The 16,455-nt window shown below is 42.3% G+C and overlaps 2 protein-coding genes across 11 annotated transcripts in view; both read right to left on the bottom strand.

Moving 5' to 3' along the window:
- The window catches only part of LOC110528174 (disco-interacting protein 2 homolog B-A), a 77,127-nt gene extending 72,805 nt beyond the window's left edge, over positions 1-4,322 (bottom strand). For all 5 annotated transcript variants that reach the window (XM_021610010.2, XM_021610013.2, XM_021610014.2 and 2 more), the window contains exon 1: positions 4,089-4,322. In XM_021610010.2, the coding sequence (XP_021465685.2) occupies positions 4,089-4,173 (85 nt within the window). In that variant the 5' untranslated portion in view covers positions 4,174-4,322. The remainder of the gene's footprint in view (positions 1-4,088) is intronic.
- Positions 4,323-7,823: 3,501 nt separating this feature from the next.
- LOC110528172 (cyclic AMP-dependent transcription factor ATF-7) lies at positions 7,824-14,586 on the bottom strand. 6 transcript variants are annotated; one of them, XM_021610002.2, is made up of 13 exons: positions 13,641-14,586; positions 12,698-12,759; positions 12,464-12,560; positions 11,940-12,067; positions 11,684-11,842; positions 11,081-11,238; positions 10,907-11,000; positions 10,631-10,750; positions 10,232-10,402; positions 9,529-9,588; positions 9,146-9,334; positions 8,788-8,893; positions 7,824-8,543 (listed from the first exon to the last, which is right to left on the bottom strand). In XM_021610002.2, exons 2-13 carry the CDS (start codon positions 12,743-12,745, stop codon positions 8,311-8,313), a joined length of 1,563 nt encoding a protein of 520 aa, XP_021465677.1. In that variant the 5' UTR covers positions 12,746-12,759; positions 13,641-14,586; the 3' UTR covers positions 7,824-8,310. The 6 variants fall into 6 exon arrangements, with proteins under 6 accessions (XP_021465677.1, XP_021465679.1, XP_021465678.1 ...); XM_021610004.2 differs by having other exon boundaries at positions 11,696-11,842; positions 13,641-14,582; XM_021610003.2 differs by lacking the exon at positions 13,641-14,586 and adding an exon at positions 13,454-13,634.
- Between the last annotated feature and the right edge of the window lie 1,869 nt (positions 14,587-16,455).

Raw genomic sequence — 16,455 nt, 5'->3', positions numbered from 1 at the left:
TTGATGAGGGAGAGAAATATTTAATGCATGCTGTGTGAAGGGAAAGCTATTATTATAGACCAGCACGGTGCTGCTGTCTCCAAAGATTTTCTATAGGGTTGAGATCTGGAGACTGGCTAGGCCACTCCAGGACCTTGAAATGCTTCTTATGAAGCCACTCCTTCGTTGCCCGGGCGTTGTGTTTGGGATCATTGTCATGCTGAAAGACCCAGCCACGTTTCATCTTCAATGCACGTGCTGATGGAAGGAGACTTTCACTCAAAATCTCACGATACATGGCCCCATTCATTCTTTCCTTTACACAGATCAGTCGTCCTGGTCCCTTTGCAGAAAAACAGCCCCAAAGCATGATGTTTCCACCCCCATGCTTCACAGTAGGTATGGTGTTCTTTGGATGCAACTCAGCATTCTTTGTCCTCCAAACATGACGAGTTGAGTTTTTACCAAAAAGTTATATTTTGGTTTCATCTGACCATATGACATTCTCCCAATCTTCTTCTGGATCATCCAAATGCTCTCTAGCAAACTTCAGACGGGCCTGGACATGTACTGGCTTAAGCAGGGGGACATGTCTGGCACTGCAGGATTTGAGTCCCAGGCGACGTAGTGTGTTACTGATGGTAAGCTTTGTTACTTTGGTCCCAGCTCTCTGCAGGTCATTCACTAGGTCCCCCCGTGTGGTTCTGGGATTTTTGCTCACTGTTCTTGTGATCATTTTGACCCCGAGGGGTGAGATCTTGCGTGGAGCCCCAAATTGAGGGAGAATATCAGTGGTCTTGTATATCTTCCATTTCCTAATAATTGCTCTATTGCAGATTCAGTCTTCCCAGCCTGGTGCAGGTCTACAATTTTGTTTCTGGTGTCCTTTGACAGCTCTTTGGTCTTGGCCATAGTGGAGTTTGGAGTGTGACTGTTTGAGGTTGTGGACAGGTGTCTTTTATACTGATAACAAGTTCAAACAGGTGCCATTAATACAGGTAACGAGTGGAGGACAGAGGAGCCTCTTAAAGAAGAAGTTACAGGTCTGTGAGAGCCAGAAATCTTGCTTGTTTGTAGGTGACCAAATACTTATTTTCCACCATAATTTGCAAATAAATTCATTAAAAATCCTACAATGTGATTTTCTGGATTTCTTTCTCATTTTGTCTGTCATAGTTGAAGTGTACCTATGATGAAAATTACAGGCCTCTCTCGTCTTTTTAAGTGGGAGAACATGCACAATTGGTGGCTGACTAAATACTTTTTTGCCCCACTGTAACAAAGTATTGAGATAAACTTTTGTTATTGACCAAATACTTATTTTCCACCATAATTTGCAAATAAATTCATAAAAAATCCTACAATGTGATTTTCTGGATTTCTTTTCTCTCACTTTGTCTGTCATAGTTGAAGTGTACCTATGATGAAAAGTACAGGCCTCTCATCTTTTTAAGTGGGAGAACTTGCACAATTGGTGGCTGACTAAATACTTTTTTTTACCCCACTGTAGGACTAGTCTACCTGGCCTGTGCATAAATGTAGGACTATAAATGTCCCATTTGGGGATGTCTGATAGTATTTCTGATTGTCTTAATTTACTACCACTAATGAGCTGTGGAGCTTCTAAAAGTAAGTAAACATAGTTTGTTTATAGAATCAATTGACAGACAATAGTTCCGAAAAGTATTTTAACAATATTTTGAGCTCTCTTCCTTTCGATAACCACTTGGCATTAAAGGGAAAAATGTAATGCTCAGATCCAGTGGAAATGTCATACAAATACCTGATCACTTCTTATCCCTTGCACAAATAGCCTACAGCTGTGTCCGTCCCGTGCTCCCTGGCACGGGAAACTGTGAGGGACAGGAATATTTGATACAATGTTTCAAGTTTGCCAACATGAGTTTCTGGGCAAACCAGTTGATAATTGATACATTGATTCAAGTTCATTGCAAACAGGACATGCATAGACAATGTGATTCATAGGATATTTATTTTTATCAGGATATTTTCTACCTGCAGGCTGCAATGTTTTTATCTGTCAGCTCTATGTAAGCTATTTTGTAACATAGTTGGCAACGGCAATAAAAGTTACTTTATAATTTTCATTTAGATTGCCTGTGGTTAATCTACATTCTATGATTTTGAGATACAAAGACTATTATAAAAAATAAATAAAACAGTTCCAGAAAAATGTGCATATTAAAATCAGAACTGGCACGCAGATTAGTAGATATGGTAAGATAAATTGACAGTCCAAATAGAAAAGGTTGCCGACCACTGGTGTAGCCCATTACAGAATCTGCTAAGGCAAGCAGCGGGAAAAAAGAGGGTTGGGAATAGTTGTTTTTCTTTTGGTTAGACTATCTTCATCTCCGGCTCCCTCGAGTAATTTGCATGTCTTAATTATTTAATCAAACAGCCTGCTTAAAGCATCAGACAAGCTCAGTACATATAGTTGATTTTATTAAAACACATAGGGTGTCTATATATTGAAAAATACACATTTAAAAATGTCAACCAATCAATTGGTCTAAAGAAAAGACTACTCTTGGTTGACCAAGAGTATTTTTTGTCGGGGACAGCCCTAGTAGAATTGCAGAAAATTAGTTTAAGATGTCCCCCCCCACTTCTAAAACCAAAGTTGCACCCCTGCAATAGGAAAATATGTATGAAAGGTTTAGTTCAAATCAAAAGGGGGGGATGTTAAAAAGTGATTGAATGCAAATGGATTTACCCTGTTCACACAGTGGGAGAGAGGGGAGTCAGGGAGAGAACTAACTGACTCCAGTCAGTCATTCACCAATGGTGTCTATTCTTCCCATACATACAGAACCAGTCAAAAGGTTGGACACACCTACTCATTCAAGGGTTTTTCTTTATTTTTTACATTGTATAATAATAGTGAAGACATCAAAACTATGAAATAACACATATGGAATATGTGGATGGTTTGGGATGAGTTGGACCGCAGAATGAAGGAAGCAGCCAACAAGTTCTCAGCATATGTGGGAACACCTTCAAGAAAACATTCTGGGTGAAACTGGTTGAGAGAACGCCAAGAGTGTGCAAAGCTATCATCAAGGCAAAGAGTGGCTACTTTGAAGAATCTCAAATATAAAATATATTTTGATTTGTTTAACACTTTTTTGGTTACTACATGATTCCATGTGTGTTATTTCATAGTTTTGATGTACTTACTATTATTCTACAATATAGAAAATAGTACACAAAGAAAAAATCTGGAATTAGTAGTTGTGTCTAAACTTTTGACTGGTACTCTACATCCTCTCCAAAGCCGAAACATAACATTACTAATCTAACCCCAGGCGCGTTGGAACCGCACAGCACAGAACCAGCAATACTGTGATTCACCAACTAAGTAGGAGACTTGCATTATACCATATTATTTCCTTTTCAGCATTGCCATTTGTCAAAACAAGGTGAAAGCTGCATTCCCACATAAACAAGAGAGTTTAGCAGTCTACCTTGTTGTAGTTCTATGGAACGTGTAGCATCACTGCAGCAGCACTATGATTTCAGAAACAGACATGTGAAGAGGGAGAGAGCTTTGACCGAATTTCTATGACAGGAAGAAAACCTGTATGGTCTCCTTGATATTGCAATTAACATGAAGGCAGTTTATAGCCTAGCGACTTGAGAAAAATGCACTGACTGCAAAGCAAATTGGAAGATTGTTTTAACGTTGAGAGGTATACTTCTGGTGGTAATTATTACATCCAGTCACGGGATATACTGTAGCATACGATTAATACTGTAGCCATATCAAAAGCCTCATCCAAAAAGTGATATCTCTATATATTGTCATTACTCAACAACACTATGACATTGCAGGCGAAAATAATAAAGACCAACACCTATGTTCTTAGGGCACTAACCAGCTAATTAAATGAAATTTCTAAAAAAGGAAGTCAGTGTTTTCATCCTCCCGGGCAACAGAGCAGCGCGAGCGAGTCGTGCCTGCAGCTCTCGCCACTGACACGGGACGGGTGTTTGTTGATGTTTTTATCTGGGACACACTCATAAGAGCATTTACCAGACACAACAACTCTTCAACTCTTTCTCCTGTCCCTGTCCCAAGCCCTTACCTTCAGACAGCTCCAAATCCAACTCCGCCAATTGGTCCCTGACCTCTTTTGGTAGTGCTGACATATCCACGCCTCGGCCCGCCATCGTTGCAGGAATAATACGGAGTAGTATGTAACAATCAAGGAAAAGTGGTAACACGTTCCTGAGTCAACGAGAAAAATCAGATATCAAGACGTGGATTGTACTCCATCCTTGCGACTCCCTGACACCGCCATAACTGTGAGCGATGAACATCTCGCCAAAGGAATCTGTCACATGACCATGTTAATTGTTGTGACTGGAGCATGAGATCAGTAGACGGTCTGCTCCCCCTGGCGTTACTTTCTGGCAACTGAATGTAGAGCATTTTGTACACCACTAACTGAACACACAGGTAACTGCCAAAATAATGGAAACAGTTGGGGATGGGTGAAATGGGGGATACAACATATTTTGAAAGCAGGTGCTTCCACACAGGTATAGTTCATCCGCTAATTAATAATTTACATACCATCATGCTTAGAGTCATGTATAAAAATGCTAGGTAGGTCATGATTTTGGCTACCATGGCTATGCCCTGGTAGGATGATCATGCCACCTCCATAAGAAATTAAATTATTTTATGTTTTGTTGATGGTGAGGGAAGTGTTCAATTGGGTTGAAATCTGGTGACTGAGATAGCCATGGCATGGTTTACATAATTTATGCTCATCAAACTATAAGGTGGTCTGGCTCACACCTCACGGTCTTTACAGTCACACACAGGGGACTCTGATTTTCAAACATACAAAACATTAAGAATACCTGCTCTTTCCATGACAGACTAACCAGTAGAAAGTGATGATCCCTTATTTATGTCACTTGTTAAATCCACTTCAATCAGTGTAGATGAAGAGGAGTCAGGCTAAAGAAGGATTTTTAAACCTTGAAACAATGTTTAAGTGCCTTTGAACAGGGTATGGTAGTAAGTGCCAGGACAGGCATGTGGTAATTACTAGAGTGGTATTAATGGAAAGGTATCAACAATTACATGATTTCCATGTGTTTGATGCCATTCCATTCACTCTGTTCCAGAAATTATTATGAGTCGTTCTCCCCTTAGCAGCCTCCACTGGTACACACACCTTGTTTTCCGTGTGTGTACTTACGTACTCGGGCAACCAGTCCACTCGGGCCACCAGTTTTTGGCACCTGTGGCTGAGCACCCTGAGCCAGTACCGGATCAGACACCCCTTCTGCTCCTACTCTGTCATGGAGCTCTGCACCAAGGGGATAGGCACGCAGACAGAGATACTCAGCATGAAAATGATTAACCTGAAACCATTACATTATTTATTTTGCTGGAGATAGTTTATTAGTTGAGACTATACACAAGTTCATTTCACCCGCCTTAAGGTGGAATACATATTTGGGAAAAATCCCTCAACACATTCTTAGAGACAATCAATTTCCACAATAGTTTGTAGAGGTTACACTGTTGAAGACAGACATTTCCCTCCTCTTGACAGAACATGAGGGGACTGGTAACATGACAGGGTGGAGAAGCTACAGCAATAAAATGACATTTTAAAATATTGATATGTTAAAAAAAAATACAAAAAGATGAGGAAATAAACAATATGGTATTCCCCAAAGCTAAATGACAGTGGTAAAAACATAAAAGGACATCCCTCACTGACATTTCATGCCATATTCAAATTAAGAGTCTTAGAAAAGTGATATTCCAATAGACAGTAGTTTTTCAAATGGGGTAAAGCATCTGAGCCTAAGACATGATCTATAACTCAATATAGATGTTCCCTAATCCAGATATGCATTTTCTTTGATCACCTAGAATGTCAACCATTTTCATTGAATTAGAACCACCCATTCTACCACTGACTTCACTAAACATGCTTTGGCTAAACGCAGGAACATTAATATTGAATATAAAAATATATTGCACTACTTTTTCTTCAACTAACTTTAGCCTGGGTAAATGATTTATCTAATGAAGAGTTTGCTGATTATTACATAAAGTATAATCTAAAACCTAACCATTTCAAGTGTTACATTAGGACATTATCATTGTTTGCATCAGTCATTTGAAAAGCAGTATGTTAAAACCAGCGATAATATTAACAGACACCAGCACACAGACAGTGGTCTTCATCAGTGTCCTCTAATATCCATGCAGTCAATAAGTAGTTTCATACGTTGCCAGAAAGCAGAATTCCTACGAGGTCAAAAAAAGGCCAGACACGGACTGTATCCTTACTTTGGCTCACTCCATGACAAGGGGAAAACAATATGCACACACAATATTTCACACTTATTCAGCCCTAAAGATGATAAAGAATTTCCCAAGGATTAACAGCTGCATAAAGAAGATAAATATGTAAGGAGAGATTCACTGTAGACAGGGGAGAGAAGAATTGGAAATAGACAACAAAAATTACATTCTTTGATCGAGTGTGTGTATATGTCACGGGTGTGTGAGTATGTACATACACTTCTATATACAGTTGAAGTTGGAAGTTTACAGCCAAATACATTTCAACTCAGCTTTTCACAATTCCCTGTTTTAGGTCAGTTAAGATCCCCACTTTATTTTAAGAATGTGAAATGCCAGAATAATAGCAGAGAGAATTTTTTATTTCAGTTTTTATTTCTTTCATCACATTCCCAGTGGGTCAGAAGTTTACATACACTCAATTAGTATTTGGTAGCATTGCCTTAAAATTGTTTAACTTGGGTCAAACATTTTGGGTAGCCTTCCACAAGCTTCCCACAGTAAGTTGGGTGAATTTTGGCCCATTCCTTCTGACAGAGCTGGTGTAACTGAGTCAAGTTTGTAGGCCTCCTTGCGCGGACACGCTTTTTCAGATCTACCCACAAATGTTCTATAGGATTTGAGGTCAGGGCTTTGGGATGGCCACTCCAATACCTTGACTGTTGTCCTTAAGCCATTTTGCCACAATTTCTATTTTGTGAAGTGCACCAGTCCCTTCTGCAGCAAAGCACCCCCAAAACATGATGCTGCCTCCCCCATGCTTCACAGTTGGGATGGTGTTCTTCGGCTTGCATCTCCAAACATAATGATGGTCATTATGGCCAAACAGTTCTATTTTTGTTTCATCAGACCAGAGGACATTTCTCAAAAAAGTACAATCTTTGTCCCCATGTGCAGTTGCAAACCGTAGTCTGGCTTTTTTTATGGCGGTTTTGGAGCAGTGGCTTCTTACTTGCTGAGCGGCCTTTCAGGTTATGACGTTTTACTGTGGATATAGATACTTTTGTACCCGTTACCTCCAGCATCTTCACAAGGTCCTTTGCTGTGGTTCTGGGATTGATTTGCCCTTTTCACACCAAAGTACATTAATTTCTAGGAGACAGAACACGTCTCCTTCCTGAGCGGTATGATGGCTGCGTGGTCCCATGGTGTTTATACTTGCGTACTATTGTTTGTACAGATGAACGTGGTACCTTCATGCGTTTGGAAATTGAGCCCAAGGATGAACCAGACTTGTGGAGGTCTACAATGTTTTTTTCTGAGGTCTTGGCTGATTTCTTTTGATTTTCCCAAGATGTCAAGCAACAAGGCACTGAGTTTGAAGGTAGGCCTTGAAATACATCCACGGGTACACCTCCAATTGACTCAAATGATGTCAATTAGCCTATCAGAAGCTTCTAAAGCCATTACATAATTTTCTGAAATTTTCCAAGCTGTTTAAAGGCACAGTCAACTTAGTGTGTGAACTTTTGACCCACTGGAAATGTGATACAGTGAATTATAAATGAAATAATCTGTCTGTAAAAAAATTGTTGGAAAAATGACTTGTGTCATGCAAAGTAGATGTCCTAACTGACTTTCCAAAACTATAGTTTGTTAACAAGAAATGTTGGGAGTGGTTGAGAAACAAGTTAGTGACTACTACCTAAGTGTATGTAAACTTCCGACTTCAACTGTAGACAGTGACAGTGCATCCAAGCTAGGATCAATCAGAAAATGGGCCCAAGAGGCAGGACTACTCAGTCTGTTCAGTGATTATCATTGGCTGTGAGGCTATCAAGTGTGTCCAAGGTCATAGAGCGTAGGATGGAGAAAGATGGGGAGGGGAGTGAGAAGTACTATCAACAGGTGGAATTTCAGATTTCAAATCAGGTCCCTTTCTCTCTTTCAATCTCTTGCACACATCATTGTGCCAGTCCAGCCTCGTAAAGCCCAATGTAGAGTTCTTACTGGCTCCCTGCGCCTGCTCATCATCTGGGGGCCGGCTGCGGCTGTGTGGCCATGAGGACCCCTCCCTGCTGGGCCGCCCCCATGCCGGCCAGGACCGACATGGCTACTGCCTCAGCCGCGCGGACGCTCAGCCCGTTGACGGTGATGGCCCCAGGGCTGGGGGCAAGGGGCGAAGGCCCGTGCTGGATAACCGGGGCTGGGGAACCCATAGGCTCAGAGGGGGGGTCCCTGGAGTTCTCCTCTACTCCTGCAGCTACAGACAGAGAGAGAAACATTCACCCTTAAAGAGAGGTGAGAGGCAAGCAATAGATTAGATGGATGAGTTGGAGGTTGATCCTGGATTGATGGATCGGTAGGTAGGTAGGTAGGTAGGTAGAAGTACAGGTTGATGGAAAGGGGACAGATATATTAGAGCCTAAATTAACAATCAAACAGATGGAGTGAATGAAATACTTGTGTGATTGATAGTTGATTCATGCATGGTTTGTCGACATTACCTACGTAGGCAGACTTCTTCTGCATGGCAGTGACAGGGCAGTCTTTGTGGGCCAGCAGCAGCTGTTTCAGTTGGGTCACCTCGTTCCTCAGCAGACCCACTTCATTCTGATAGAAACAGAACACATCACACAAGACAATTTACACACAAAGTTGTTCTCAACCAATGATAAGCATACAATAACACCGCATGGGCAGGAGAATGATATTAGCGATCCTACCAGTATAATACAATCCCAGACGGGTTCAATGTTTTAAGTTTGCCTTTCTTTGCTGTTGTAATAGCCCAGTTACGGTCTATTGTAACTGACTGTAATAGACAGTCTAGGTCCAGTTACGGTTGTAGGGCGGTAGACTCACGGTCAAAGAAACATTCATGGTAGCCAGGTCCTCTGCCTTCCTCTCCAGAGAGCCAACCCACACCTTGCGTTTCTGTCGGCAGCGAGAAGCCGCCGCCCTATTCCTCTCCAGGAAGCGCTGCCTCCTCTCGTCTGGGTCAACCTCCGCACCCCGCCGCCTCCTACCACCTGTGGGCTGGGCTGGGGACATCTGGGGAAGATGGGAGGGGAAGGTATTATACACTCTGGACTGGGTGTGTATGTATGAGAGAATGAGAAACAATGCCAGAGTGCACAAGAGTGTGAGCTTGTGTATGTGTGTGTGTGTGTGTGTGTGTGTGTGTGTGTAAAAGTGCATTTATTTTCATGTGTATTTTAAAGTGTTTCCATGTATACGCCTCTCACCATCATGTCCTCTGAATGTAGACTATACCCAAATGGAGAGGAGGAGCCACTGCTGGTTTGCTGTGTGAGTATATGTAAATCATATAGGCATGAGAGTGTGCCTGTGCATATTTTAACTTAATGTTTGTGCACAAAAGTTTGGCAAATACATGCAAGCGACATGAGATCTAAGAACAAGATCCGCAATTTTATATTCCATTTTGTTGGACTCGAACGATACCTTTCCATGTGCGCACTACACAGAAGTATCGCTCGAGCCCAAACAAATGGAATATAACGTTGCGGATAAAGTTTGGAATGACAACTTCATGGGTACAACATCTAAAGACCTGCATCACTATACTGAGAGCATTGCAGTACTAAAAAGGAAGTATTTGGGTGTTTTTGGAACCTTTATTGTAGTCCATATCTCTTATCAATACCTTTAGTTTCCAGCATATTTAATCTACAAAACATGTTTTGTAACAGCTTTTGGTTTGTTCAGTGTCCTTTCTAGTATTTTGATCATTTCTGGAGTTTGTCGGTCATTGCCACTAGCCCTCTAGGCTTTTCAAAGGGGACTCCTCACATCAGTTCTAGTATAAACTCCCCTCTAGTGACTGGGCTGCAGCCCTAACAGAGTGTAACAACCAGGGAGAACAGAAGCCTTTAGCAGATTCCACCTGACCCTTAGGTATTGTGTGTGTCAGTATGTGTGTGTTACCTGTGGCTGTGCGGGAGAGGGTGTGTCAGAGTGCTGCGAGGGCTGCTGGCTCTGTTCATGTCTCTGGGGGACAATGGGGCTGGAACCTGCCCCCCCTGGGCCCTCTCCAGCCCCGTTCTGAGCCCCCGGGCCATGCTGCTGCTGTTGTTGGGTCAGCGCTGCCTTCAGCCTCTACAGAGAGTGGGAGGGATGGGGGGACACATAAATGTCATACAGACATCAACAACCTGCCTTCCTAGGGTTGAAAATCTACTGGTAATTTACCAAAATGACCACAAGTTTCAGTAACTTTAGAACATTGCCTCCCTTTGCCTTCCACTGCCATGGGTATGGGTAGGCCCACTGATATTTATTTCTTAACTGCGTGTGTGTGTCCCTGCCGGTGCATGCGTCTCTCACCATCTTGGCCTCTGACTGTAGACTATACCCAGATGGGGAGGAGGAGCCACTGCTGGTCCCACCAATCGGAGGGCCTGGAATCCCAGGGATGTTGGGCACCAAATTAAACGGCCTCGCCAGCTACAAATTACACAGGAAGGGACAAAATAAGAGAAGACAAAATAACACCTGCTAATGACCTGGCATTATCAAGACTTTCATGTTCATTAGACATTACTACTTTTACTCACAATGCTGATGTAAAAAGGGCATTATAAATAAATGTGATTCACTCACAGATATGACCGAGGTCATATTTGGGCTGGGGAGGAGAGGGACTGTCTGTCCGTTGGGGAGATGCATTACCAGCGGGAAGGAACCTGTCGGAGAGCTGAGAACAGGAGATAGATTAGTATAAATTAAATAGACAGAGAGAACACAAACAAAGAGATCTTGGCAGATTAGACTCACCCCAGTTGTCTGTTGGAGGGCGGGGTTTGTGTGATGACAGAGGTTGGCGAGGGCAGAGTCGGGTGCAGGGGGTCGTAAACAAGGTGAATGGGAAGGGACCCTGGGCGTACAATAGTTGGCGTGGGGGCAGAGCTCACCACCGGCCGTGGAGGAGTCTCCTGTCAACACAAATCTCATCCAGTCAGACAGAAGCTGCATTTGCACAGACAGCCCAATTCTGATCTTTTTTCCACTAATTGGTCTTTTGACCAATCACATCAGATCTTTCAAATCAGGTATTTTTCAGAGCTAAACTGATTGGTCAAAAGACCACTTAGTGAAAAAAAGATCAGAATTGTAAACACAGCCTGAGAGAAACTCAGGTGAGAGTTGGACACTATAGGCCGCTGAGGTGAACCCACTAAGAGGCCCACTAAGTTTCAACTTTTTGCTGACATCTTTACTTGCCTCACAGCTAAGTGATTAATTTGCAGCCTCTCTTTGGCCACGACTGTTCCCTTCGCTCTCTCACTCAAATTACCATGCAAACTTGACAAGAGGAAAGTATACACAACGATTATCTGTTCAACCATACACCCAGTTCACCTGGACCACAGGTTGTACCTTTCCTCTCACCATTGGCTCTTTGCTGCTGTCCGACATGCTGGAGGTGGAGTCAGGACTGCCTGGGGGGGAGGAGTCAACCTCCAGAGGCCCCTCATCCTCTTCTTTCACCCCAGAGGGGGTCTGTAGGGGTGGGGCCGGAAGCTGGGGGGCCGTGAGCTGTGTGGGGACCAACAACCAGACACACAACATTTATCAGTTGGTCAAACTACGTGTTTAAAAATCGAACCCATCATAGCCCCTCCACAATCCTCACCGGGTTTTTGTTCCTTTGGTCATCCTCATGGGCCTTCCGGAACTCCTGCTCGAAGGAGCTGGCCAGCTCGTTGAACAGACCCACCTCCTCACAGTTCTTCAGGAAGCGGGTGGGTGTGGGGGTCTGGTCTAGTGAGAGAGAGAGAGAGGGGAGAAATTGGCAACTTCCGGATGTTGCACACCGCATTCAGCCAATCAGGTGGCAGCAGTCTTGTTTACTCTAGTCTGCAACATCAGGAAGTAGCATTAGCCAGTCTAGCATGGTGGTAGAACCATTACAGCGAGTTAAGGAGGAAACCGATGCCTTTGCAGCCTGAATGGGGGATGTTTTATGGGGGACACGAGTGTATAGCCAGCTGGGCTGACTGCGTCGACACCAAGATGTAGTACGACATCAGGAAGAACTACGCCCTCTAGGGGTCTTGTTGCGAGTGTTTGTTTAATAGCTAGTCAAAAATATGATCTAACATATAATTGCTTTATACAGTATAATTGAGAAATGCTGGGAATGCTAGAGGCAAGCACCTGCAATGATGACGGAGTCAGTTCTGGCAGGACCAAATTTCAGGGTCATCTCATGCTTGTGTTTGTGGACCGATAGATGGTCTTCATTAGTAAATCTCTGTGTACAAAGATAACACAAGACACAGGTGATAGACAGCAGATGGCTCCTGAAATCCAAGATATGTAAAAAGAGGTGAAAGAGTGGGGGGAAAAGAGAATATGGGATGAAGAGAAAACGAGGGAAAGAGACCTTACCTGGCCACAGCCTGGGGCGGTGCACACAAAAGGTCGATCGTCCCCCATCTCACACAAAGAGCCTGCAATAAAGAGGTATGGGAAAGGAAGAGAATGGAACTGTGTTATTCTGTCTGGTTTTACATCTAGGTAATAAAAAAAACGGTCTGTATTGGACAATAAATTAGGGTTAACAGATATATTCACATAAATAATGTTCATTACTTCCAATTAAAGTACTTTGTTTACATTACATAACACAAAGCCATGTTAATTATCTTGGTGTAAAAAGTTAAATACATAACGTTGACTAGCTATCTAATGGTAAAATACGCCTACTGGTTAGCTGTCCTAGGTAAATGGCCTCCTTTCGGCTAACTGTCAACAAACAGCGCAGTCTCAGCACAGAAACTAGCTAACAGAAGCTGCTAACAAGGTAACGAACTAGCTAGCTAGCCATCTTGCCCCTTCCTTGTTAGCTAGCTAGCCATGGGCCAATGATTACAACAGCACTTTAAGTTAACGCTAGATATAACGTTAGCAAGATAATGTCAGATAGGATGAAGAACGGACCACGTTATTCAATATCTGACAGGCTATTAGCATTATCACCAGATTGTCTGCTGTACTGTCTGTACCAAACCATCAGCCACCATTGGCAATCACGGCCGAGCGAATTTAAAGGGCTTCTTGCGGTCGCTGTTATTGCTAAGCTAGTTTATTGATTTTTTTCAGCTAACTTGCTAACGCCTTGCCATAGAGGATAACGTTACTTACTGTACACAACACCCAGTCACACAGGCTAGCTAGCTGGCTAGGGCACTGACAAAATTTGAGGCGCGTCAAATAAGTATTTCAGAATGGGGAAGGTAAATGTGACAGAAGGTCAATTGTTCCACGACAAAGTATTTTCGGTAACATCTTGATATCTGAACACGAGCAAGTCTAATGTTTACAAACTCACCCAACGTCCCTGGCTAGCTACCTATCCGCTGCGGTGAAATAGCGCGAGAAGTGAAAATATTCAATTTCTTACGTAACGGGATGGCTGAAAAAAATCGAATACTACAAACATGAGGCTTGAATGCGTCCTCTAATCACCTCCAAAGACTGAGAGACCTGCAATTGTTTTTTCATGACACTTTCATCTAAATATAACATATTGTATGTTTGAGGTAAGTGTAAGGTACACATCGTGGTATATATGATGGCAGAATATTTTCTACTTGTGGAAAATTGCAATCCCTATGGTATCCATGCAACAGATGGCATCAAATCTGTCAAAAATCCCCTAACTACTTTGTTTATATACACTCAATTCACATACCATATTTGAAATCCTAAGCAACCAGTCAATACCATGTGAGAACAAGCCTTTCTCTAATGAGGATTTTCAAGATCCAAAGAATGACATGAGTCAACTCACTGCCTTGTCATTTGTTGGCGATTGAACCAGTTTGACCCTTAGCCAGATCAAGGTCAAACGAAACACAATACCTTGCTCTTGTTAAAGCTTTTAGAAACAATTTTAAAAAATCAACAAAAATAGGGGATCATAATTTATGACCAATGCTTGTTAAAAAAAAACTTTGATGCAAAACAGTAAATAAAACATCCCCAAAGATGTAATAGCGGTTTCCTCCTAAGCCAATGTCACAGATCGTAACAGTTAGAGTCCAAAGTATGCATCCCAAATGGCACCCTATAGAATAGAATGACTTAATATTTCTCTTTTTAAGAGGAAAGATACTCTGTAGCAACAATATTCACACGACAGATAAATCAAATGTCACATGCTTCGTAAACAATGGGGTGCAGACTAACAGTAAAATGCTTACTTACGGGCCTTTCCCAAAAATTCTGAGAAAAAGAGAAATAGAAAAATAACACAAGGAATAAATACACAATGGGTAACAATAACTTGGCTATATACAGTTGTGGCCAAAAGTTTTGAGAATGACACAAATATTAATTTCAACAAAGTTTTCTGCTTCAGTGTCTTTAGATATTTTTATCAGATGTTACTATGGAATACTGAAGTATAATTACAAGCATTTCATAAGTGTCAAAGGCTTTTATTGACAATTACATGAAGTTGATGCAAAGAGTCAATATTTGCAGTGTTGACCCTTCTTTTTCAAGACCTCTGCAATCCACCCTGGCATGCTGTCAATTAACTTCTGGGCCCCATCCTGACTGATGGCAGCCCATTCTTGCATAAGCAATGCTTGGAGTTTGTCAGAATTTGTGAGTTTTTGTTTGTCCACCTGCCTCTTGAGGATTAACCACAAGTTCTCAATGGGATTAAGGTCTGGGGAGTTTCCTGGCCATGGACCCAAAATATCGATGTTTTGTTCCCCGAGCCACTTAGTTATCACTTTTGCCTTATGGCAAGGTGCTCCATCATGCTGGAAAAGGCATTGTTCGTCACCAAACTGTTCCTGGATGGTTGGGAGAAGTTGCTCTCGGAGGATGTGTTGGTACCATTCTTTATTCATGGCTGTGTTCTTAGGCAAAATTGTGAGTGAACCCACTCCCTTGGCTGAGAAGCAACCCCACACATGAATGGTCTCAGGATGCTTTACTGTTGGCATGACACAGGACTGATGGTAGCGCTCACCTTGTCTTCTCAGGACAAGCTTTTTTCCCAGATGCCCCAAACAATCGGAAAGGGGATTCATAAGAGAAAATGACTTTACCCCAGTCCTCAGCAGTCCAATCCCTGTACCTTTTGCAGTATATCAGTTTGTCCCTGATGTTTTTCCTAGAGAGAAGTGGCTTCTTTGCTGCCCTTCCTGACACCAGGCCATCCTCAAAAATTGCAATTGCAATTAATCTGATCACTCTTCATTACATTTGGGTGTATATGCAAATTGCCATCGTACAAACTGAGGCAGTAGACTGTGAAAATTATTATTTGTGTCATCCTCAAAACTTTTGGCCACAACTGTCCACGGGGTACCAGTACTGAGTCAATGTGCAGGGGTACTAGGTAACTGAGGTAGATATGTACATATAGGTAGGCTTAAAGTGACTAGGCAACAGGATAAACAGTAGCATATGTGAGTCAAGAGTGCAAAAGTGGCAATGCAGCTAAATAGTCCAGATAGCTATTGGTTAACTAACTATTTAGCAGTCTTATGGCTTGGGGGTAGAAGCTGTTCAGGGTCCTGTTGGTTCAAGGCTTGGTGGATAAGTGCCACTTGCTGTGTGGTAGCAGAGAGAACAGTATGACTTGGGTAGCTGGAGATATTGAACATTTTTAGGGCCTTCCTCTGACACAGCCTGGTATAGGGGTCCTGGATGGCAGGAAGCTCAGCCCCAGCGACGTACAAGATACATATCATACATGGTATATAGAAGACACATGACTCAATGTAATATTTTGAAAGCCACGCTGATGCTAGAACAAAATTGTTAGTGGCACTTGATTTTGAGAGGTTAAGACCTGAGTCTGCAACATGATGGCACAGTGTACAGTTGGAAATTTGGGAAGCATATCAAGCAAGATCGATATTTATGGACTGCACTCATGCAATGACAAAACAATTACAGTGGGGCAAAAAAGTATTTGGTCAGCCACCAATTGTGCAAGTTCTCCCACTTAAAAAGATGAGGCCTGTAATTTTCATCATAGGTACACTTCAACTATGACAGACAAAATGAGAGAAAAAAATCCAGAAAATCACATTTTTAATGAATTTATCTGCAAATTATGGTGGAAAATAAGTATTCGGTCACTTACAAACAAGCAAGATTTCTGGCTCTCACAGACCTGT

This window comes from Oncorhynchus mykiss, chromosome 7, assembly GCF_013265735.2.
Source record: "Oncorhynchus mykiss isolate Arlee chromosome 7, USDA_OmykA_1.1, whole genome shotgun sequence".
Lineage (NCBI taxonomy): Eukaryota > Metazoa > Chordata > Actinopteri > Salmoniformes > Salmonidae > Oncorhynchus > Oncorhynchus mykiss.
This window is presented reverse-complemented; position numbering and strand designations above follow the sequence as displayed.

Coding starts and splice junctions, on each gene's coding strand:
- LOC110528172 (XM_021610000.2), bottom strand. CDS start 13,322: ATGGTTTGGTACAGACAGTACAGCAGACAATCTG. Junction 12,561..12,697: donor CCGCCCCAGGCTGTGGCCAG/GTAAGGTCTCTT, acceptor CTTTGTACACAG/AGATTTACTAATGAAGACCA. Junction 12,068..12,463: donor TGACTCCGTCATCATTGCAG/GTGCTTGCCTCT, acceptor CTCTCTCACTAG/ACCAGACCCCCACACCCACC.